The following is a 23,698-nucleotide window of genomic DNA, read 5'->3' on the forward strand; positions in this document are numbered from 1 at the left end:
CTCTCAAAGATGCTCAAGAAGAACCCTCCTCCATGGGGAGCAGAACAAACAACAGCTGTCAGAAAATTAAAAGAGCTGGCCCACAATCCGCCACCTCTTACAATCCCGTCGACAGGAGAACTTATTCTCCAAACAGATGCATCTGACTATGCATGGGGGGCCATCCTCCTAGAAAAGCTCCACGACAAAGAACAATTGTGTGGATATGCATCGGGTCAGTTTTCTTCTTCAGAAAAACATTATCACACGACCTACAAGGAAATTCTGGCAGTCAAGTACGGGATAAAAAAGTTTGAATTCTTCCTAATTGGACAGCACTTCCTGGTTCGAATGGACAACTCTTCCTTCCCAAAGATTCTTGAATCCAACCAGAAGACCTTGCCTGAGCCCCAACTATTGCGATTAAAATTATGGTACAGCAGGTATGACTTTAAGGTTGAGCATATAAAAGGGATAAGAAACCTAATCCCGGATTTCTTATCCAGACTTTCCAAGCCTCAGAATCAGCCTATAGTTCTTCTCACCTCTACATTAAATCTTCCCATAATCTTTATGGCTTCCTCATCCTCCAGATCCAACTTGCAACCTCCTTCACCACCAGATCTTCCCAACAACCTTACAACCAAACAAGTCACAGACTTTGCCCGGAACATGATGTTCCATTATCTGGCAACTTTTCAACAAATCTTCTCACTCCCAATACAACCCAACTTCTTCTTTCCAGACTACCCTTGGTGTTTGATTTACCACTTATCCCCTAAACATCCAAAACATGAAAGTGAGTTATGGTTTCTATGGTGCCTATCTACAGTCTGTCATCATGCTATAGAAGTGCCTATTATGAATCTCTTACACTTCTTCAACAATGAAGCTAACTCGGGGTCTTATCCATGGAGATTCCTTACCTGGTTCAAAACTCCATATCAATGGACAGGAGATCTCCTTAAACTTATTCATGAGCACCAGTTATTCTCAGACAACAATTCCAGAGCTTCGGAATACCATGCTATTTTCATATTGCACAGGCCTTATCTCCGACTATCAGAAGACACCTATGCAACTCAAAATATCTGTCACTATTGGAGAACACTTGATAGTACTTTACATCTTACTCCTCCAGCAATCACAAAAGAACTAAAACGGCCCCTGCAGTACAGGAATGAATTAAGGACAGCTAATGTATCTGCACCATTAGTCTGCACCTTCAATGGACATCAATCAACTGAACAATCCATTGAACATTTCTGTTTCTCTGATCTTCCAACTCCTCTGGATGACCCTACCTTAACCAGGGCACAACAAGAAGCTCTCATGCAAGACTCCCAGCCAATGGATGATGACGTCTTCTGATCACATGCAACTGTCGGCCACTTCTCTGTATGATGACTCATATGATGACGTCCAACTGTCGGCCACTCTTTTATATTATTTGTCCTTATTATGAATTATTATCCACTCAGTAAGTGGAATGTATTATTAGTCTTAGTGGGATATCCACAACTTTTGTTTGATAGTGCTGTATTATTAGTCTTAGTGGGATATCCACTAACCTTTGTTTGATAGTGCTGTATTATTAGTCTTAGTGGGATATCCACTAACTTTTGTTTGATAGTATTAGTGGGATATCCACTAACCTTTGTATGTTTCTACGGACTCTCCACTCTATATAAGGAGAAGCCTTTGATAATAAGAGGCAAGCAAGTTTCTCAAAGAAAACTCCTCTCTCTTCTATACTCTCTTATGGCTTTCTAACTTCCTCCTTTCTCTTCTCTTGATCCAATGACAATGTTCTAATAGTTGTTACGATCTGTTTCTGGTATAATCCAAAAGGGCTAACTCAGCTAAATTAAAGATCCAAAAGAGTAGAAAGACCCCCATGGCAAGAGGCCGCTTGTGTCTTAACTTGAGGATCTGTCCATGCTTTGAGTTTACAGCATGAGGATTATGCCATGAACAGCTCTCGGCTCCAATTTGACACGGATTAATCTTGAGAGTGGGGTTGTAATAACGATTCATGGGTAACTGATTTTCTTGCATTATCTGTCAAAAACTAAATTACCAACATGAAAAATTTCGGAAAACTTGCCGTTTATGATTCAGAGTATGAGAGCGTACAAATAAACAAACTTTAAGGATTCATTATTCGATACAGAGGCTTTGTAAATAACCCCATTGTTGTTAACGAACAGAGGAACACTATTGCACGTGTTCATTCACAGCCAGGGAGAATTGTAAATAGGAGTGACAACAGACTTTACTTGTAGATACTTATGGAGGGCATCCAGTCCAAGTTCTCTTCCAAACCCACTCATCTTGTACCCTCCAAAAGGACAGTCATTATCGAATCCAAAGTAACAGTTTATCCATATGATACCCGCACGTATTGATCTTGATACTGTGTTTGCCACATCCAGATTCTTGGTTACTATCCCAGCTGCCAGCCCATATTTAGTATTGTTTGCTCTCTCTATTGCCTCATCAATTGTCCTGTAATTTTATATACAAAACACCAACTTTATTATTCTGTTGAAGCCATAGAAACTGAGATAATTAGGATTTTCTTCTATGATTATGAAACTGAGCAGAAATAATGGCCATACTTGAACTTCATCAGTGACATCACAGGTCCAAAAATTTCATCCTTAGCAATCATCATATCCTCCTGGGCAAATTGTCGGAAACAATTAGTAATTACATATTATAAAAAAAACAAAACCAACAGTTACATAACTTGGTTAAATTAGTTACGACGATTTTATAATGAATCATTAATGTTTAATTGTTTATTACAATACTAATAATAGAGTAAGTAAATGCACTACATTTTATACCTTGACATCAGTGAAAATAGTGGGTTGGAGATAGTATCCCTTATTGCCTGAAGGTTTACCACCTGTTAATAGGGTGGCTCCTTCTTTCTTGCCATGTTCAATGTAATACAAAATTTTATCAAATTGCTGCTTATCGACCTGCTCACATAGGGAAAAAAAATATTCTAAACTTTCTTCAGTTGTTGTATTCATGAAAGCAATTTATTGCCGATATCAAGCTAGTATCTACCTGTGGACCTAGGCGAGAAATAGGATCAAAAGGATCGCCGACAACCCAATCTTTTGCCTTCTTCTCCAACTTCTTTACAAGTTCGTCATAAATCCCTTCCTGCACATAAACCCGTGAACTTGCTACGCAAACTTCTCCCTGCAAAATGTGAATATAGGATCGGTTAATGTCTCTACTCTGTTTAGACTACTCATCTGCAGAAATGTATTTTACATAATGAAATAACGTACCTTATTATACAGGATGCCGAGGAGAGCAAGATCAACAGCTGTATCGATATCAGCATCATCAAAGATTAGGAGAGGTGATTTGCCTCCTAATTCAAGTGAAACCTGTTTCAAATTGCTTGTTGCTGCAGCTTGCATTATTTTCCTTCCAACTTCAGTAGACCCGGTAAAGCTTACCTGAAATATCAGGAAATATAAACTGAAGCTTTAAAATACCTTCTATAGATCGTAGTTAATTTAACTTTCTTTAAAATTTACTCCTCGAGACGAAGATCTAGTAACATGCATGGATTGAGTGGAAGCAGACCTTACCTTATCAATGTCCATATGAGAAGCAATAGCAGCACCAGCAGTTGGCCCGAACCCAGTTATAACATTGATCACTCCATCGGGAATACCAGCCTAAACGATACATAAGAACGGAAAAAAAAAAAAAAAAAAGTAAACGAATAAATAAAAAGACACGACCACATCAATGACATGCAAGTTTGTTTAGACTCAGATTTATGATTGTCAATGCAATAGATGAATTAATATAATATGTTCAGGCCTAAAGCAAAAGTTATATTTATGGTTTTATACGTATTTTTGAGTTACAAGCCGGGCCTAGAAGAATTATCAATTTCAAGCTGCTGAAAATAGTAATTGCTTTCGATTAATATCACATAATCCAGTACGGGACAAAGCAAAAAAATTATATGTCCAGATCCAAGGATTTTGCAGCATGGGTAGCCTGATCAACAACAGATACCTGCTTAGCTAGATGAGCATAATAGAGGGCTGAAAGGGGAGTTTGCTCAGCTGGCTTGACAACCATAGTGCACCCAGCAGCTAGGGCTGGAGCAACCTTCATGAAGAACATGTTAGTAGGAAAGTTCCAAGGGATGATATGTCCTACGACACCTACAGGTTCGTGCAGCGTATACCCTTGAAGCTCACGCGACATTTTCAGTACTTGTCCATGTATTTTATCTGCTGCACCTGCATAGTATCTTAAAAGGTTTATTGCCATCGGAATGTCAGCAGCTTTTCCCATAGTGAATAACTTTCCAGCATCAATGGTGTCTATTGCGGCTAATTCTTCTATATGCTCCTCAATTATATCCGCAAATTCCATCAGAATCCTTCCCCTTGCCTGCTCATAGTTCAAGAACATGGCAAAACCATTATAATTTTCAGATGACGGCAGATCTAAAGCATTATTTGCTGCATATACCATTATAATTTCAGGTTAATCTTGTCATACTAAAAATGATGGAAATATGGGAATTTTTCTTTTCTTTTTCGATTTAGAAGAATCTAATCCATTGTTATCATCTTTGCACTCATCATAAACGTTATTTTTTCTTTTTTTCTTTTCTTGGATCATAAGCAAGCATCAGCCACCTAATTAAGTCGTAGAATATGCTGGCAAATAATAGCATTAAGGTAATATTAGTTAAATAGTCTAATACATGAGTCCTGATGAAATATACTTGAAGAATAGAAAAACTTTATATTACGTCAGGAGAAGTAAATATGTGGCTCTAGCTATTATCATCATGTATAGTCTTAAGTAAACTTAATTAATTATGGTTCCAATTAATTAATTTGTTTGATTAAGGTCAATTACAAATAATTAAATCTCGTATTTTCATCTATATGTTTAATGCCCGAACTCAAAACAGATGCATGACGTCCCTCGATGCTGTTCTTTTTCTTTTTTATAATGGGATGATCAATAATGAGGTACAATTCCAATAATTTAAGTCACACCCTTTCTACTTTTTCTAGAATAGTTTTAAATGCGGCCTGAAATGTTAGGCAAGAACAACGCCTCCGTTTTGGAGGGTGGCCAAATGATGATATAACAAATTTTACATAGCATAATAACTTTTAGATAATTTATAATTTATTATAGAAATTTTCAGAATTTTTTTAAAATTGTATACCACCTATGTCAAATTTAACCGGTCTATATATGCCACTGTAATAATAGGAATCAATACATGTGCAATATGACAAGTAGATCGGTCGAAAAACATCTTTGTAAATGTCAATCGCGGGCATTGTTATTATATTATAAAGTTAAGAGTTGGAACAAAGAAAAAGGTTTAAATTTTAGATAAGACAAAAAAAGAAGCAAAAATGGCTTACAAAACCAGACATGCGAGGCCAGGGGCCATTGTCAAATGCATGGCGTGCAGCTTTCACTGCTAGATCAACATCTCCTTTATCTCCCTGTGCAACTCTTGTTATCACCTCTCCACTTCTTGGGTCTACCGTCTCAAATGTTTTCCCTGTGTTTATATATATATTTATTAAGTTGACAGGTAAAACTATTCATGACAAAACTGATAAATAAAAGTTAATCTTACATGGAAAAAAAAGAAAGAGAGATTAAATTGTCTGTCCATGTTACTACACGATGTTTTATGACAGTCTGGATTTTAGAAGTGCATGTCTGATCCATAAATGTACGTATAACATGATTAAGATGTTAAGAAGGAGAAACTGAAGAGAAAACTAGCTATAGGCTTTTCAAGATCGAATCGGACAGTAAAGAAAAGTATATAAACAATAAATTAAATATGTATATGCAAAGTTACAGACAAAAGAAAGAGATACCTGAAATAGAATCAACAAATTCTCCATTGATGAACAGTTTTGTAAACTTAATTTTTGGTATCTTGAAGAAAGAGTCTGAGCGTTCATTGCTTTGATGTGCCATCTCTAGCTAATTGCACACTTTCTTTTTTTGTGCAGAAGGTGACCTATCTCCTGTGTGATCCACTCTAAAGTGCAAAACAAAATCTTTCTGTATTGCATTTATAGACAAGTATAGTACCGGGTCAGGGTATGTATGCTCCAGTTTTAATATCGGGTCTAATAATTTAAATTTTGGCTTTATATTATTTAATAATTTATATATCAATATTTTTTTTTTCTATTTAAAAGCTTGTAGATTACACGGTAAGAATTTTTTTCAACTTAATTAAAGTATTGAATTTGAACCCTCAATATGGAGTTATGTTAAAACTCTTGAAATAATATTTTACTGCTCAAAATCTGTCCGGCATATTCTAGTAATAATATATATATATTAGAAAAACAAATTATATAATGTTATTTTCATTTTCAAATCTAAATGAACTTTGATTATTTGGATATTAAAGATCCTCATATATGGAGTTGACTTCACAATGCACATCATCACCAGCTAAATTAACTACAACTGCAAAACCGCCTACATACAATGGAAACAGTCGGCCTACTCAACTTTCTTAATAATTAGATGAAACACCATATTAATCTTTTAAGGAAAAAAAATTTAATAATTAAGAAGATAAAATAAAATAAAACCCTTCTTGTAGTCAATGCCTTGATGGGAGGCTATCAAACTTGACTAATTACTTAATTATCATGAAAGAATCTGTAGTTTTCAGTTGGATATATATATATATATATATATATATATATATATATATATATATATATATATATATATATATAAAGTTGTGATTCGAAAATGCGATAGATGTTTAAATAATCAAATCAAATCAAATATTTTATCCACATAGATGCTGAATTAAAAAAATTTGTCGTCCCTAATTAGAAAATTAGCAGCTAAGTAATACGAAACGTTAGAAAAACGTAGGAATGTATATTGAAACAATAACACAATGCGAAATAATAGCAGAAAAAGTAATGAACTTAAAGGTTTTAGTATAATGATAAGGTTACACTATTTAATTTATTGATATCATAAGCTTAGAAGATCTCTATATCTGCATTCTTCTAATAATACTGATTAAGGTGTGTGTGTGTTTTTTACTTCAGTTTGAAAATTCTTAATTTGCATTCTTTCTAGACAAAGAAAATTGATAAAGTATTTGGTCTGTTTATTTATTTATATGCGTTATATATGGTAAGATATGAATGAAAATGATATAAACTAAATCAATGGATAATTCAGTTGGTAGTTTCATTTGCGCATTCTTTCAGGCGATGCTGCTCTTTTTCTGCAAGCTGCAGAAGAAAGCTGCAAATTGTTATTATTATTATTACTATAATAGTAATAAGAAAAAAAAGATCATGTTAGCTATTATTTAATTGGTTACAATTTTGCAGCATAATTTTTGGCACATCAAAAAGAAAACTTCAGGTTAATTGGTATTGTTGGAGTACATGGAATGTGACAACACAAAGATGAATATATGCACAGAAAACAAGTGACTCCCCGATACGAAGCCACAGCATCTGCCCGACTGCCTTAATCACAAAATTCTGCAAGCTTCCTACTACCATTAATCATTCTGGAAGCCCGTCCTCTTTTACAAAATAAACCAAACAAAAAAATTTGTACAATAAAACTTATAATATACGAAAACATAGTTTAGAAACTATAAGTATTGTAGAGGTAAATTTTATATGTTTTTGTTCAAAGTAAAGAACATTTGTAAAATGTACTTCCTTTATATAGTCAAGCAGCAAAACGAGATCACACATGGTGTACACCTCCTTTTCTGTAAGTAGGCTCCTAGATCACAACATCAAGCGTGTGGCCTAATGATTAGTTTCAACTTTCAAATATTCAAGAAAAAAATGGAAATACAAAGCTACTGTTTATACTCTTACATAGACAAAATATCTAGAACTTTTAAACAAATTACATCAGATCCAGCTTAGGTTTCCATGCGAAGTAAAAAAAATTAAAAAAAGAATTCTAGGATCTTCAGTCAACGAGGGAAAGTAAATGTAAAAGGCTCTCAATCAGTAAGGACTTGGACACGCTGCATATTACAAAAAAAAAAAAGAAAAAAGAAAAAAAAAAGATCCCTAGTCATCAGTTGCTATTGTGTGTATGATGAAGATTGAAATGTAGGTGGAGCGCCAGAGCCATAATCATATGCACCATAATTAGCCTGCCCCCCATAAGAGCCACTTGCACGAAAACCAGCAGCTGCATTGTCTACTGGAAGTGAATAATGCTGTTGAGGAATTGCCGCAGGGCTTTGAGCATGAGAAGCGCCATAAGTTGATGCATAAGGAGCAGTCGAGTGGCCCTCATATACATTCTGGCTAGGGTAATTGTATGGTCCAGAATATCTGGCAGCTGGACTATGCTGTGTCACTGGAGCAGGGTTCCTACGGCCAAAAGGAGAATATGCATTTGAAAATTTAGCAGCTTTGCCTGGACGAAATGTAGGTGCCCTGGGGTCTCGGCCACCACTTGCAGAAGGGCCCCTCTTGTTTTGAGACTTAGCAGCAGCAGCTGCTGCTGCTGAACTCTTCTTCCTCTCTGCCTTAGTCTTCTCCAGCCGAGTCACCCGCTTCCTTAAGCTATCAAGGGAGAACTCGGATTCAAGCTTGTGATCTTCAACACAATTGATGACGGCTTTGATGGAACTCAACTCCACTGTATTCGACTCATCCTGAAAATAAATTTAAGATCTATGAATTCTTGAAGACTACAAATGTTTCTGATCAATATACATGGCATAATGAAGATTACACACACCGTTGCAGCTGCACTAAAATTTCCATTCTTCAAGATGGTGGCTGTAATCTTCTTGGAGTTCTTGATGTAAGACTTGAGCAGAGAAACAGGAGGGAATTTTTCAGTCAAAACCGACTCTGAGGCAAAATATACAGCCTCTACCTCCTTCCCATTTTTCACCAATTCATCAATCATCCCTGGAAAAGTAAGAACGAGACAATTAAGCCCATAGTGAGCGATACTACAGTAAGAAGAATGATGTAATTCCTTATAGGACGAAAAGGATAAAGGGGCATTTACTCTCATTGCATGCTAAACCTATCAAGTAGTTCAATCCTTTTTTTAAAACATTTTATTTCAAACAACTCTATGTTCCACACAAAAATTGGAGCTCAATGGATAATAAGCAAACTGGAAAAATATGGCTTCATCCACAGCTAGGGAGTAAAAGTAACAAATATAGAAACAAAGATCCAGTGACTAACATCCATTTAACATTAAATAAATGAAGAGCTATAGCTATCCTATTGCTAAACTATGGAAAATGCATAACTATATACAATTTAAAACTGTACACCAGCTGTAGCAGTTTTTCTATATTCCCTTAGAAAGAACCTCATTCCGGGTCATTGAGGTTAGGTTGCCTGCCAAACAACAAATCCCCCAAGCAACCAAAACACACACACCAAAAGAAGAAACAAAAGAAAAGCAATGATTTTATGTAGGTCCAAAATTCTGAATTTTTCCATCAAGTGCCAAGCCGGACAAAGCAAGGCAGAGACTTATGTATCATGAAATTGTTTTCAGATTGCACACACTGCTGAAGTGCCATTTTGTATTGGATTTTAGACAAATAAGGAGAATTTAGTACAGCACAGCAAAGACCGCTCCTTTAAGGAGGCAAATAAGGAGTTCTAAGGATGTAGCAAAACTATTTCAGAACATCTTAGGGATGTCCAGAATTCTTGTTAAAAACTCTACGTGTTGCTATATCCTTAATGTTCTGGGTTGCATTGACTCAATGTGGATTTTTCATCATAGACACATAAAAACATTACCTTCAAAATACCAACATATAACCAATTGGCAAGAGTATGACAATTTAGGCCTTCAACTTTTCTTCATAAATAGGACAGAAATTAGTCTTTCTTGTATGTAAATAAGATATATAGATAAAATTGCATGCCTGAAACTTGAAAGTGCAACAAATCACCTAGTGATTTGATCAAATCTAAGATGCTTAACGCTGACAATAATTAAAAATGCATCACCTCAATCATCACTCTGAGAATTATGATGAGTAAAAATTGGATATTGCTACTTCATACCACATGGCAATTGAAGTTAGAAAATTACTGCCATCAAAGACAATCAATATCATCAAGAATAAGATTGTACAAACTGTAGTATTCCACTTCAATCTCCTAAAGATTGCATTTTGCAATCAATTTTCATTATTACTATCAAGGCCAACCATTCTTGCGAATACCCAGTTTACATATAACCATACGCAACAATCAAAGTATCATATGAAACATCTAATAAGCACTTACATATAAATAACGGCAACTGAAATTAAATGACAAATAAAAAAGAAAAAATAACAAGTACTACAATGCCTATAGAAGTAATACTATACCTTCCATTTTCTCTCCAAAACCAACAGCCACAGCAAGCTTAGCCATATCCCTTCTTGTAGCATTCTCCATCACAAGCTTCCTCAAGTACTCCTCATCAAATCTTGCCTTCAACCCGAAAACCACCACCATTTGCAAGAACATAACTGCCTCCGCTGGCCCCACAACTCCACTACTCCCACCACCACCTTCTTCCCCATTAACTTTCTCCTCCATCCCCTTCCATCTCTCTAAAATCTTTCCAGCCCTCTCCACCGCTGACCTTGAAAATTTCGGACCTTTACATTTCCCGCCAAAGCAGCCACTACTCATTTCAGGAAAAAGAACCTGCACTAACATTCCACATGCCCATCTCTTATCAGTAACCCCAACTTTCTCAATCTTACTATTCACAAACTCATCCACCGCGTCCAAAATCAACATTGCGGGGTCCACAGCCTCCATAATCGCCGGCGAAATCTCCGCCCGCAATGATACAGATTCTTTCCTTTTTGAAATTACAAATTTTAACAATCCAGAAGCATCCATTTTCCTCGAAATTGATTTCAGATAATCAGACAAGTTATCATATTTTTGGGATTTTTCAAATTCTGCTAAAGCTTTTACCTTTTGTTCTTCAATTTTAGCAGCGGCGGCTGATTCGCGTTCTGGGATGGAGGTTTCTCTGTGAGAAAGGGATTCTAAGGTCTGATTGGAATTTGATTGCAGAGATTGGAACTTTGAATCTAAGGATTGGGATTTTACGGTTAAAGATTGCTGTAAGGAAGTGAAGTGAGAGGTGAGAGTTGTGAATAGTTGAGTACATGAGGATAGAATTGTCTTTTGGGCTTCGAGGTCTTCTATGAATTTCTGAGTTCTATCGGTGTTGATTGCTAAATCGATCGCCATAGATGGAAAATTCTAAAACCCTATTCTGGTGCGGTGACACTGTCGTTTTGCTGTGCTTTCGACAGGGATCAAATCATCAAGCTTCTTGCTGCTGCTAAAATGATGATAAAATTATAAAAACTAAACGGCGTCTCTTTAGACTATTGCTGTTTTACTCCAAACGGTGCGCTTCAAAAGTCTTTTTCTTTTCCCCTTTTTTAATTTTTGTGTATTTTTATTCTATTGAATCATTAATTATCGTTGATAATTATTATTTTTTCAAAAGAATATTAATATTATTCCACCCATTGCAATTTAAGAATTCACGTCGAATTTGAATGCAGATTTTAAAAAATAGATGTTTTAATTAAAGCATTAGTTTGTATTATCTTTTCTTCAAAACACATTTGTTAAACCTTTTAAAAGAACTTTAATTTCATAATAACAAATATAAAATTAATTATATATTATATGATAATGTTTATAGATAGAATTTACTATTACTTATTGAATTAAAAATAATAAATTAAAATACTATCTATTGAGTAAACATGTTAGTAACGAAGGCCCATAATAAATGGCTAGATTCATTTAAAATAGAAGCTCAACTTAAATCATGGTATCAAATAGGATTGCAATAAAAAAAAAAAAAAAAAAAAAAGGATTGGGCATATGAATCGAATATTTCAAATCATATGATAAATTAAAACTCAAAACTATTTATTCCCCGTTTGACTTTATCCAAATCAAATGCCATCAAACTCTATTTAGATTTTTATTTCAAAGTTTTTATCTTTGTTAAAAATGAGTATGTAACATATATATTGAGGACAAATATATAATATCTTATTAATTTTTCTTTTTTATTTTTAGTATATAGATATTTAGATATAATTTAGAGTCTTACAAATAGTAAAATATTCTTTCAAGAATTTTAACGTAACTGTATATTCAAAGTTTAAATTCGAAATCTTAATTAAGATACAAAAAGGTTTTACCATATTATCTAGAAATCATTTCAAGATTCAATCTCGAAATCTTAATTAAACTAAAAGAAGTTTTTACTAGGCATCCCAGTACTGGGAAAATGTTTCTTGTTTCTTCTTTTAATTTCAACCGTTGGGAAAGTATGACCAGCTAATTTTATGATTATGGGATTTTTCAACTTTGGGTCTAATGTAGCGTTAGGAGAAGTAAGGGTTATCAGAAGGGAAAGAAAAGAAAAATAGCCAATCATTGAATTGTGATGGTCCAGTACATTAATATTATTGAGATGGATGGAAGGGGCTTGATTGCTAATTAGTGCTGGCAATTTCTACTTCCTTCATGATAATTGCAGAAACTACATTATATCTTTAATTTAATTTATTTTAATAATTATTAAAAAAAAATAGCAATATGTATGAGATACATAAAAGACTCATTTTAATTACAGTCCACTTAAAATAAATTATAAATAACTGAAAAACATATTGATGCGAAGAATCTAATCACATACTAATAATCATATAATATGTGTTTAATAATTAATTAAAACTCATTTATTTTCAATTTTTCTTTATTTAGTTTCCTGATCTATTAATACTGATATTCCCCCTGAATTTTAAATAACTCATGTTCTGTTTTTTCATATATTTATTATTTTCATATTTTGTATAATATTATCTTGTTAACTTATCCAATTATTGTTTACTCTTAATTTAAATTCAATTATCCATTTATCTTTCGTATATTATTACAACGTACGAACAATGACCTACCATCGTTTTAGGTATATATAGTTGATAATTTCTTCTCGTAGCGGACTTTCAACTCCACTTAGAACAAACCTGAACGTCTTGGAAATATGAAATCCCGAAGCTGAAAATAATACAGCTTCTCTTTTTCTTATTGATATCCTTGAATGGTGGTTGCTAAACCAAGATCTTTGGCGACAATTATAAGCAAAAGTTTGTACTTGAGTTTCTCCGGCTCCAACTGAGAATTAACTCTTTTCCCATATATTCGAACTGCAAGAAAAATTTGGAAAGGACAAAAGAACATACACCTGAACGAGGAAGACGATAGTAAAGGCCTTTCAGTCGTATGATATAATTTAGAAAGCTGAATTCTAGCAATAACATACATAATTATGATCAATACACGTACTTTGTATTAAAATTAACTGCTACGGCTTGCCTTCTATCATCAAAGACTAAGAATTGGCACTTACTCAACAGTATTTTCACAAAAATGTTCCATCATCATTAGACCATACTTTTCCTTTCTGGAAGGATCAGCGAACCGGACGGAGAAAGATCGAGAAAGGTTATCAGGTTCATCTTTTCCAGAGCCTAGATCAAAATTCTGACTGTAAGTGTGTTCATCATAATGATGTATCTGCTGCAAGGGACCTCAAGACTCAAAAAATTTCCTCTTTTCTTTCTTGAACTTCATCCACAGGACTTTCCATCTCAACTTGTCTAATTTGAGATGATTGTGAGTTTACAGAATCAAGTTCTTCATAGTAGTAGCCCAACAGAAGGCTTCTGATGCCTGAACTGCGCCAGTCGCTTATCCCCATTAAAGTGGTGAAATATAAATCTCCGTCTGGCCACTTGAGCTTTATGAACTTGGTAGTACTCTCTCGCTAGTGCCTAAATAATGTAATGCCTATATATATCAACATCTGCATTTAAATTGTCTTAACTTCACAACTTTTGGCTAGCATGTAATGCTCGTGTTAAAGCATGTAATGGGAAGGTTACAATCACTTCACTTGCTTTCATATTACAGTAAAGAACACCTCAGAATCTTCCAACATTTCTATTTCTGCAGCATTATTGCACCCACGAACATCAAGCATTGCAACTCACAATTGCTAATCATCAAACCTCTCTTTTAAGTTCTCTTTATTAGCTTCTTCAATTCAACTGTCCAGGGTTCAAAAAGGAGCGGCCAATTTTCAGTTTCAAATGAAAGTTCAAAATTTGATCTGACTGTAACATCATGGAGAGATTTTGAGGAAGCAATAGTCCACAAATACACACGGAAACTGCTTCCTTTCACAAGGTAACTGCCATTTACTTTACCAAACTTAAGACGTCATAGGATGAATATAACTGTTTTACTACATTATCTTACCTGCTTGCAATTGGGGTTCTACGAAGAATGTATTTGTGATGTAGCTAAGGCTGTAGCGATTCAATCAATCAGATAAGGTTAATGTAATTTATTATGGGATTAGAAGAAACAAACGAGGCATTTGAGAATCTAAATCTTGTTGCTTGAACCACTGCCTCTAGTTAGAAAGCCTTTTTTTCTTTTTACTTTTGAGGGTTGAGAAACAGAAAGAGAATGAGAATGTTGCTCTGATGCTAAAGCCTATATCATTTTTACTAGAAACTGCCAATAACGACTACAATTTAATTCAGACGATTATAATTATAATGCTTGTGCCAGATACTTGAAGACAGGTTTCAATAAGGGAAAGTCCAAAGACGATGTGATTTCTGCAACAGAGACCATCACACTAGAAAAACAGGCTTTAGGCTAAACGGGTACCTGAGCCTGAGTGGTTTGATCAGAAAAATCCCAACTTTCTTATATAAAAGCATGTGCCATTCCTTCTTTTTCCACCTAGTCTGGCAGGAAATACATCCGAATAGAGAATTCATTCTTTCATCGAGAATCAAGGGAGGTACAACCATAGACCTCTCTCTCTGATTTTTCTGCAAGTATCTGCACTCATCAAATGGTTTTTGCTGTGCTTTACACCACTTTTCTTAGAAAATAGAGTCAAATCAACACAACGAAAAATCTAATCTTGTTACATTTCAAAAAAGAAAAATTGTTACAACAATCGATAGCGATGCTATCCATTTTCTGTGAATATTACAGTGACAAGATTACCTTGGCGGTAAATAATCCTTCTAGCAACACCTTAAATTTGCCCTCCAGCCAACATAACTTTTTTCAACTTCAAACTGTATAAGAGGATATTTTGTTCTTTTAGGCATTACCCTGGCTCATACCAATAACAAAACAAAAGATGAAGATTCCTCAGATATTTGGTCACTGTACATATTCTCTGGGTTTGAACAGCCATATCGAGCCATGATAAATAGATGTTTCTGGCCCCATTATAAGGTTCCCAGTATCTTCTCTGGAAACGTAACCTCTCACAATGCAAAGCAACTTCTCTAGGCATACCCCGCAAATTTGGATTTCTTCACAACTCAAAAAGGCCTGGAATTGGTGATGTCATGCAAACCACCAACCTATAAAAACAATACAAGTCAAAAACGTGTTCCTTGATGAACTTAATATGTTCCTTCAAATCCAACTATTATTCCCAATAGACAAAAAACAAAATTAGAAAAGAATGGAACACAGTTGACAGGAGACTTCATATACTTCTAGGGCTGAAATGTTATTTTCCGAGGTAGAAAGCTGTAAAAATTCCATTGAATCAATCCACAACTTTGTCAACATTAATTCACAAGCACCAAATCAGAATCTGGAGGGTGAAAAGTTGATCAGAGAAGAAGAGTTTTATAGGACTACTTTTATAAAAAGGTTACTTGATCCAGCTAGCAGGCATGGGCAATACCAAGTACAGAAAATAACAACGAGCAGACGAAAAGACAGTGCAAAAGCTTTCTTAAACTCTCGGAGACTATTATCTTAGCTTAAAGCCAGAGGAAGCCACTCTAAATTATCATATAGGCATGTTATAGAAATTGAATGTAATATCAAGCAAGCATACAATTTGTGAATTGCTCGTCTCTAAGATAGAATAAAAAATTTGAAAGATACTAATTTTGATTAGAGACTTTGGCACCATGTTCCATGTGCTTTCATTTATAAAAGACTGTTAAACTTTTTTAGAAAAAAAAAAAACCTCATAATCCAAACACTAGGAAGCAAAGGATTGGGAGGATCTATTCAACAAATCAAAACGTGCATAGCCAAAAACAAGAATGATACTGCAGATAATCGTGACATGCTCCATGCTAGAATGCATGCCAAGGAAAGATGACAAACAACTTGACGATGGAAACAAATTTACTTCATGCTATCAGATGGAACACTTGAAGAGAAGTAAGATGGTGCAGATGAATTGACAATATATAGGCTACTAAGCCATTTAACATACAACCGCGCTCAATTTATAAGAAATTAACAGTAGCACAGAAGCAAGACATTGACTGTCACCTGTTTCTTGTTTGCATGTGCGGCTTCTTCTTCCGAAGTCCTAACTTCAAGATACTGTTCTTCCATAGCAAATAGATGAAATATAAAGATTCTTTGACCATTTATCCTGCCATTTAGAAAAAGGCGGAAATTGTTACTGCTTTCTGTTTACCATAAACGTCGAGTGGTCGAAATAGAACACAAATTTATTATAAGAATTTAGTGTAAGCAATGACAATATATACAAATTCAAAATAAGCAGATATCTACGTCAGAAATTCCTCACAGGAGCTGATGTTAAATTAATTCTAAAAGATTCTAGAACCTCAATGCAAAAAAGGAAGAGAAGGTTTGTTTTAATTCCCAAACATACAATGCACTCAATTACGCACAAAAAAGTAGGCTCGAGGGAAAAAATCAGTGCACATTCTTCGCATGGCAGATCTCTAGAATAAGCTAATGTGTTATTAGCAAAACCTCACATGATAAAATCCTTTTTCAGAAGAAAATCGTAACAAAGAAAGATAGAGCAGGCATCAAAGACCCCATCGAAGCAGTCATCTTTTTGGATAAATAAAAAGCTCGTCACCAGGATAGTTGGCTGGCAAGCTCAATCATGTACTGCTAGCTCCAGCAAGAAAGAATTGTTTTCCCAGTGAAGGAGAGAGTGAGTGGTAAGATTTACATACCTTAACATGTGTACTAGGAAATGCGGACGTCCGCAAAGTTTCTTGTGCCACATCTTGCGATTTCCTTTTGGGAGCACTAAGTATGAACGCAGCTTGATCTGCTGTAGCAGCAGTTGCAGTAATCCGATACCCGTTCTCCCACCTTCTATGTATCCCCTCACTGGGATAAAGGAAATCAAGTTCAACAACCTAGTAGTAGAATTTGAAAAATGTAAGTGACTTCTGCAGTATTCTCTCCGAGGTTCAGTATAACATAACAGTTGCAAAGTAGACAACCTGATTAGGATAACCTGCATTCCTGGACATCACAATGCCCCATTTGCTACCTGCCGTGGTCATTGAGGTGACAGAGAAGCCTTCCTTCCACTTTTTATTTATCCATTTGAATGGAAATACATCACTAACTTTGTAGGATTGTTGAGTATAAGGAGTACCTTCAATAATAAGAGCAAAAGGGCAAATATTAGACAATCATTAAATTGCTCAACAGTGATTCCTAAACACAAGTTGTCAATAGCAGAACAATTAGTTTCACGACCATGTCCAAATGATTTTCTAATGACACAATTCCACTACAAGTGCTTCATGATTCATATACAGTTAAATCTCAAGTATAATTTTTACAAACCAAAGATTTATTTTTACAAAAGGCAGTTTTTGTCAAACCTAAACCAATTAAAAAGATGGATCTACTGCAGCCCATATGAGGCGATCTCATGATATGTCCTCAGAGAGGATTAATTTAATTTAACTTAACCAGCTTAACCTAAGCCAATTGAGTTCTTTGGTTGCCCAGCAATGCGCCAGGCAGCACATGAATGTCCAGATAAAACAAAACCAAGAAGAAAATACTAAAAAAGGAGATATTCATCTAGTTTTCTCCTTACCTTTTGACATAACAACCAAGGCACTGCCATTGGCTGTACCAGCTACTGAGGTGATATAGAAATTTTTGTCCCATTGTTCCATAATCCACTCCTGATGAAATAATTCAAAAGGAGATGAGAGAATGCATAACTAAATTGCTGAACTAGTAAAGTTGATAGCAAAAAGTCTGCAATAACACCTACCTTGTGCAAGAAAATGGGAGATAATTCATAAACCTGGGATGTAAACCCTGTCCCTGCATCCATAATAATAGCCCACAAATTCGTAGATGAGGCCACACAGCTAATGTACAACCCATCTTCCTTTCCTTTCTCCACATGCTGGTCAATTCTTGTATCCATAACATTGTAATGATACCTGCAATAAAGAATATCAATTATATTATAACAAGATAACATGATTCAAATACTAACACTGACCAAAAGCCAATAATTCAGAGGAGAATAGTAGAAGATTCAAAATTATACAGGCATCAGCCGTGGTAAGCTTTATCTAATACACATCTTATGTATTTTATATGCACAGGTGAGAAGGCATTTTAGATAAAGAAAAACAGAAACAGCATGAGATATGAGAGAGAGATGGAAAAGATGATGATAATCTGTAGCCACCATAAAATCAAGGCATTTAATGTAATAATGTTACTATATATAATAAAAAAAAGAACAAGAAGACCACGGTAAAGATATTAACAAAAAGTTCAAGCTGCACAAAATTGTTAGAAATTTTCATGTTCATCTCTTCTGATAGGGAAGAATTTAACTCTGTATCACAGATATTTAAATCGAATTAATTACCTTTGCTTCATTGATGATCTGTAATTATATACCGAGATCCACTGTGTAGCTGGAGTACCGATACGAACTTTCTTCTTAAGCTGACCACCATCCTCAGACTCAACCAATGACCTTCCCCTCTTCTGACCAACCTATAAGTCATAAAAGATCACCAATAATGATGTTTAAAAAAAATAACACCATACAAGAATAAAGGCAATGTGAACTGCCAGGAAAACCTTAATAGCTCCATCAGTTAGGATAGGGCGTGACAAGATATTGGAGCCTATGCTGTTGTCGAAAAGAGAAATAAGCTTTGAGTAATTAGGCTCTTCATCAAATCTCATATTGGTCACCATCTCATGAAATTGTTGAAAGGGAGGAGGACACAAGAAACAAAGCATTTCAGGAGAAGTTCCCATCTTCTTCTTGCAGACAAGAAATCCTTTATTTTCTCCCTGCAACTCAAAGACACATCAAATGGTAACATGATTAAAAAAATAAAAAGAAAATCAAAGGAAAATTTGCAAAGTTAATCACAGTTTAAGAACTTACTACATAACCTTGCCAAGGAAGCTTTCCCTTGAGGAGGAATATGAGGGTATAAGCTAGGGACTCAAGGTCATCCCTTCGGCTTCCTGTCCTACCCAAGTGAGCATGTACACTGGCATAACGTACAGTTCCCCTGACAAAACCATAAAAACATGGTCATTTCCAGATAAATATTATGAGTGCATCAAGTCTTAACTGAAAAATAATAATAATAAATCAAGAAGAAAAACTGTTAACTGATTAGCAGTGCAATAACAATAATAAGGTGCGCAACAAAATAAAACTGACTGCTTACGGGAAGATTCAAAAAGTGCATGTAACCAGTAAACTAGCAAATTTTATGATTTCAATGTCCAAAAACACAACTCAACTCAACTAAGCCTTAATCCCAAGTTAATTGGGGTGGGCTATATGGATTCTCTCTCCACTCGAAAGACTTTTGGGATACATCTTAATCCCAATATGGAGATAAGATATCCAAAACACAGCAAGAGTTAATAACTTCTTTAAGTTGATGAGTAATGATCCGCTGGACCAAAAGCACCTTTAAGGAACATTTACCTGAAAACATCAGGCTTTTGGTCATAATTGACATGCCGACCAGAAGTTGCATCCCTCCATCTCGAAGCTACATTAGACAATAGAAAACTTACAACTCTATATACCATTAGCTATTACCATAACAAAAATCTAAAGGCGTTAAAGTTGGCCCCAAAAAAGAAAAATACACATACCCAAACCAAGATCAATTAAATACAACTTCTTCTCATTGGATGTACCAGGCTGGCCAAGCAAAAAATTCTCCGGCTTAACATCTCCATGAACAAAACTGAAGGAGAAATAGTACAAGTGTCTAGTAAAACTATAGCAAGAGGAAGAAGGACAGGCACAGACATGCAAGATATAATGATCTTAAAAGATACCCTCTTAGGTGGAGCTGTTCTAAAATTGATATTGCCTCCACTGCTATACAAGCAACCATCTGTTCGGACAGCCTGCAACAGAAGCAAGTATAAGCACAGGAAAATCAATTGAGGGCCAAAATGAAATTTTTAGAAAAGTCAACAATGTTGGAGGAGCCGGGAGGTGATGGAATAATTTAATGACATACGTTTGGTTATTAGAGTTCCAAACATCCCACAGGCTTGGGCCAAGCATGTCCATCACCTGAAATGGACATATTCCAAACAATAAGGTGAAATATGATCAAGAATAATTACTTACCAACACAGACCAAATAGAAAGACATGAATACATTATAGAAAAATATAAGACAAGAACTCACTAGGATGTAGTAGTCTCCTTGTTGACCTTTATAATGAACCAAAGGAAGCCCATAACAACCATTGAGAGTGCTTTACAAAACAATTTAAACATAAACTCTAATTAGGTTATAGAATTTGAAGTCCAAATTAACAGTAAGAATAAAATTTTGCATACCTATACACTTGCCACTCATAAGGAGGGCCATAACTGCAACCTTTGCTATTTCGATGTTCAAGTTTCAGAGCTACCTACAGAATGGAACAGGAAATTCTCGTTGATGACCAAATTAACCTACACGAATTTCAGACAAATTGACCAAAGTGCATTAAAGCACAAACCTCAAGAGCATCAGGCCCAGTACGCCCTGTACCACCAGACAACCTTCTTCCAACATAAACTTGACCGAAACCCCCTTTGCCCAGCTTCCTCTCCAACTTGTACACAGGAGAGTGACCAACTTGTACCTGATATTGAGGGGCAATAGATGAACATAACGCATGGATATTGACTGCAATGGATGAATTTGCAGAGAAATATTTCATGCTGGGTTAGAGTTGTTAGAATTATATGATGCACAATGCCATACCTACTATATCACTGATTCTCCACAAGGTCATATTATGACGTCTGATACCTAAAAGTTAAGCACATTATGACCATATTTAGAACAAATTCTTCCTGCCCTTATTTCCTCAAAGAGCAATTAAATAGTCAGGTGAAATCAATAAACAAGAACTATTGAGATAGGTAAGTATGCAAGAGTGCTGCCTTCCAAGTTTCAAAAGATTTCCAATCAAAGTTAGTATTAGTAAGCTTAAAAGATCACAGGGAGCCACATGGATAGACAGTTTAATTTCAAAAAACTACAATTTCCAGCAGAGAATAGTATGCCTCCCAAATAAATTCATAAATGCAGTTATGTTTCATGGAAGCCTTAATTATATAAGCATTTACTATGTATCTGCTTGCAGAGTACGTTTAGATTTAATAAATTCCCAAGAATGCAGGTGAAACAATCACATAAGCAAGGCCAAAGGAACAATTAAGAGCTCAAGTTACACAACATTACAGAAACCTAAAATTGCCAATAATGTGGTGCGGAGGTAAATACCCTCTCAGGAAGGGGACCTGTACTTCCTTCCTCCTCACCAGCAGCCAGTTTTTCAGCACTTTTTTCACCTGCCTGTCTCACTGGCAAGTCCAAACCTGCACGGCCCCGGCCACGCGCTCCAACACCTAAAACCTTTGCATTCTGATCTTGGTTCATTGCTCTAGAGCCTCTACCTCGACCAGCTGGCACAGAGTTGCACAAAGAAACACTAGGTCAACAGGACAGCAGAGGTGATTTCAAGAGTGAAGCTCTAGAGTCATTACCTCTTCCAGCACCACGGCGAGCAGAGGGAACTAAAACAGCAGGAGTCTGGTTTTGTTTGACCCTCTGTGATCGCCGAACTCCGACTTGCAAATCTTGCATTCTTTTCCCATGCAAAAGTTGACTTCTTTATATCAAAAAGGCTAAAGAGATACAAACAATAATCCCCTAAAAGCATAAGAATAGAAGAAACTAATGAGGAGAAATTTTTTTGAATTAAATTCTTAATGAACAGGAAAACATGATAACACAATAAATTAAGTTTCAAGCTTGTTGGATGTTCCCTAGGATACAACTCCTTTTTCAATTAAGAAACAGTTTTGGATTTAAAAATCAATTAGCCAAAGGAACTTTCCAGTTTGAACTTAAGATTCAAGGCTTATCCAAATCACGTCCTCCCCTCAGGAAAGCTTTGGAAGACATTATACAAGCAAAAAAAACAAGAATTTAGAAACAGCAAATATAGCAGCATGACAACTGAACTAAAACCAGAAACGAAAGAAGGATGAATATAATCTGAAAACCAAATGAGAGATATTCACATAAGACATTAATTTATGCTATGATAAAGCTTCTCAGAGTAGATCTTTGATTTCAACACTTGACATACATTTCCAAATTCCATGATTAAAACTTCACTAGTTTCACGTTTACAAGTATGATACTCATCTATTTTATATTCAAAACTAGCATAAGATTAAAATTAAGAAAGATGCGACGCCCAGACATGACATCACCAATAAAGTTCTCAAATTGAACCTTAAAACTCTCTAATTTGATACATCATACATCAACGAAAGAAAAACTGATTCACAATGACTACATTGCAACTCACATTATCGCACATCAAAATCAAAGGCAACACTATCTTCAATTCCATTAAAGCCAACACTATCAACATTACAAGCTTTAATAATACTTATCCTAAGTTGGGCAAATATGAAGATTACCCACAACTCAAAACCATCAAATTTCAAACACCAAGAGAAGAAAACAAAAGCGAAAAGAAACAGTCAATTACAAAACCATCTAATCCGAAGCCCACAATCAATACCCAGAACTAAAAATCTTTCAACGTAAAATCAGCTTTATTAAGACTTGAAACTAATACAAATCAAACCTAACCCAAAAGATGATCATCAGAAAAGCCAACATGCAAACTCACCACACAGATGATCAAATAAAAAGAAAACGAAAACAAAAAAAACAAAAAAAAAGCAAAAACTTCAAAATGATCGATACCCACATAAAGATTCATCTTTATCAATGCATCATCAACACAAAAACCAACAATAAGATGCAATAACATCTAAGCACATAGTAATTTGTTTTAGACTTGACAAGAACCGATTATAACATCTTAGCAACTAAAAATCATACCTTTATGAGATGAATTGAAAAAATTGACAAGATTACAATCTAATCTAAAGTTGAATGAAGATATTGGTAAAGAAAAATAAAGTGAAATTTAAAAAAGAAAAAATGGTTAATTTTATAGAAGAGATAATCGATGGTGGTGGGTGTATGTGTTATGTTATGTAATGTGTGTTTTTGTGTGTGTTTTGAGAGACGGTGCGCACAGGTACCTAAGTGCGCACGTTAGAATATTGAGTTACGTGTAACTAAACGTATAAAAATTGGAAATTTACGAGGGTTTTATTGTGTGGATGAGTTGTTGCTTATTGTAGACACAGTACTAGCGTATTCCTG

General features: G+C 35.2%; 3 protein-coding genes across 4 annotated transcripts; all 3 read right to left on the reverse strand.

Annotated features, from left to right (window-relative positions):
- Positions 1-2,071: 2,071 nt before the first annotated feature.
- LOC8284818 (aldehyde dehydrogenase family 2 member C4) lies at positions 2,072-6,088 on the reverse strand. The gene is made up of 9 exons (XM_015716188.3): positions 5,895-6,088; positions 5,424-5,566; positions 4,039-4,422; positions 3,600-3,689; positions 3,291-3,464; positions 3,061-3,198; positions 2,832-2,969; positions 2,601-2,662; positions 2,072-2,487 (listed from the first exon to the last, which is right to left on the reverse strand). The coding sequence occupies exons 1-9, from the start codon at positions 5,995-5,997 to the stop codon at positions 2,214-2,216; spliced, it is 1,506 nt and encodes a 501-aa protein (XP_015571674.2). The 5' UTR covers positions 5,998-6,088; the 3' UTR covers positions 2,072-2,213.
- A 1,738-nt stretch (positions 6,089-7,826) lies between these two features.
- Positions 7,827-11,406, reverse strand: LOC8284817 (FRIGIDA-like protein 4a). The gene is made up of 3 exons (XM_002514280.4): positions 10,406-11,406; positions 8,788-8,963; positions 7,827-8,701 (listed from the first exon to the last, which is right to left on the reverse strand). Exons 1-3 carry the CDS (start codon positions 11,289-11,291, stop codon positions 8,120-8,122), a joined length of 1,644 nt encoding a protein of 547 aa, XP_002514326.1. The 5' UTR covers positions 11,292-11,406; the 3' UTR covers positions 7,827-8,119.
- A 3,656-nt stretch (positions 11,407-15,062) lies between these two features.
- On the reverse strand, positions 15,063-23,633 carry LOC8284815 (casein kinase 1-like protein HD16). 2 transcript variants are annotated; one of them, XM_002514278.4, is made up of 19 exons: positions 23,369-23,633; positions 21,991-22,156; positions 21,728-21,909; positions 20,955-21,080; positions 20,791-20,864; positions 20,636-20,705; positions 20,462-20,517; positions 20,274-20,345; positions 20,085-20,179; positions 19,912-19,978; positions 19,354-19,483; positions 19,038-19,256; positions 18,820-18,950; positions 18,205-18,379; positions 18,022-18,112; positions 17,411-17,568; positions 17,135-17,323; positions 16,467-16,572; positions 15,063-15,529 (listed from the first exon to the last, which is right to left on the reverse strand). In XM_002514278.4, the coding sequence occupies exons 2-18, from the start codon at positions 22,088-22,090 to the stop codon at positions 16,513-16,515; spliced, it is 1,995 nt and encodes a 664-aa protein (XP_002514324.1). In that variant the 5' UTR covers positions 22,091-22,156; positions 23,369-23,633; the 3' UTR covers positions 15,063-15,529; positions 16,467-16,512. The 2 variants fall into 2 exon arrangements, with proteins under 2 accessions (XP_002514324.1, XP_015571744.1); XM_015716258.3 differs by having other exon boundaries at positions 19,038-19,262.
- Between the last annotated feature and the right edge of the window lie 65 nt (positions 23,634-23,698).

The sequence above is a fragment of the Ricinus communis genome, chromosome 3 (assembly GCF_019578655.1).
Source record: "Ricinus communis isolate WT05 ecotype wild-type chromosome 3, ASM1957865v1, whole genome shotgun sequence".
Lineage (NCBI taxonomy): Eukaryota > Viridiplantae > Streptophyta > Magnoliopsida > Malpighiales > Euphorbiaceae > Ricinus > Ricinus communis.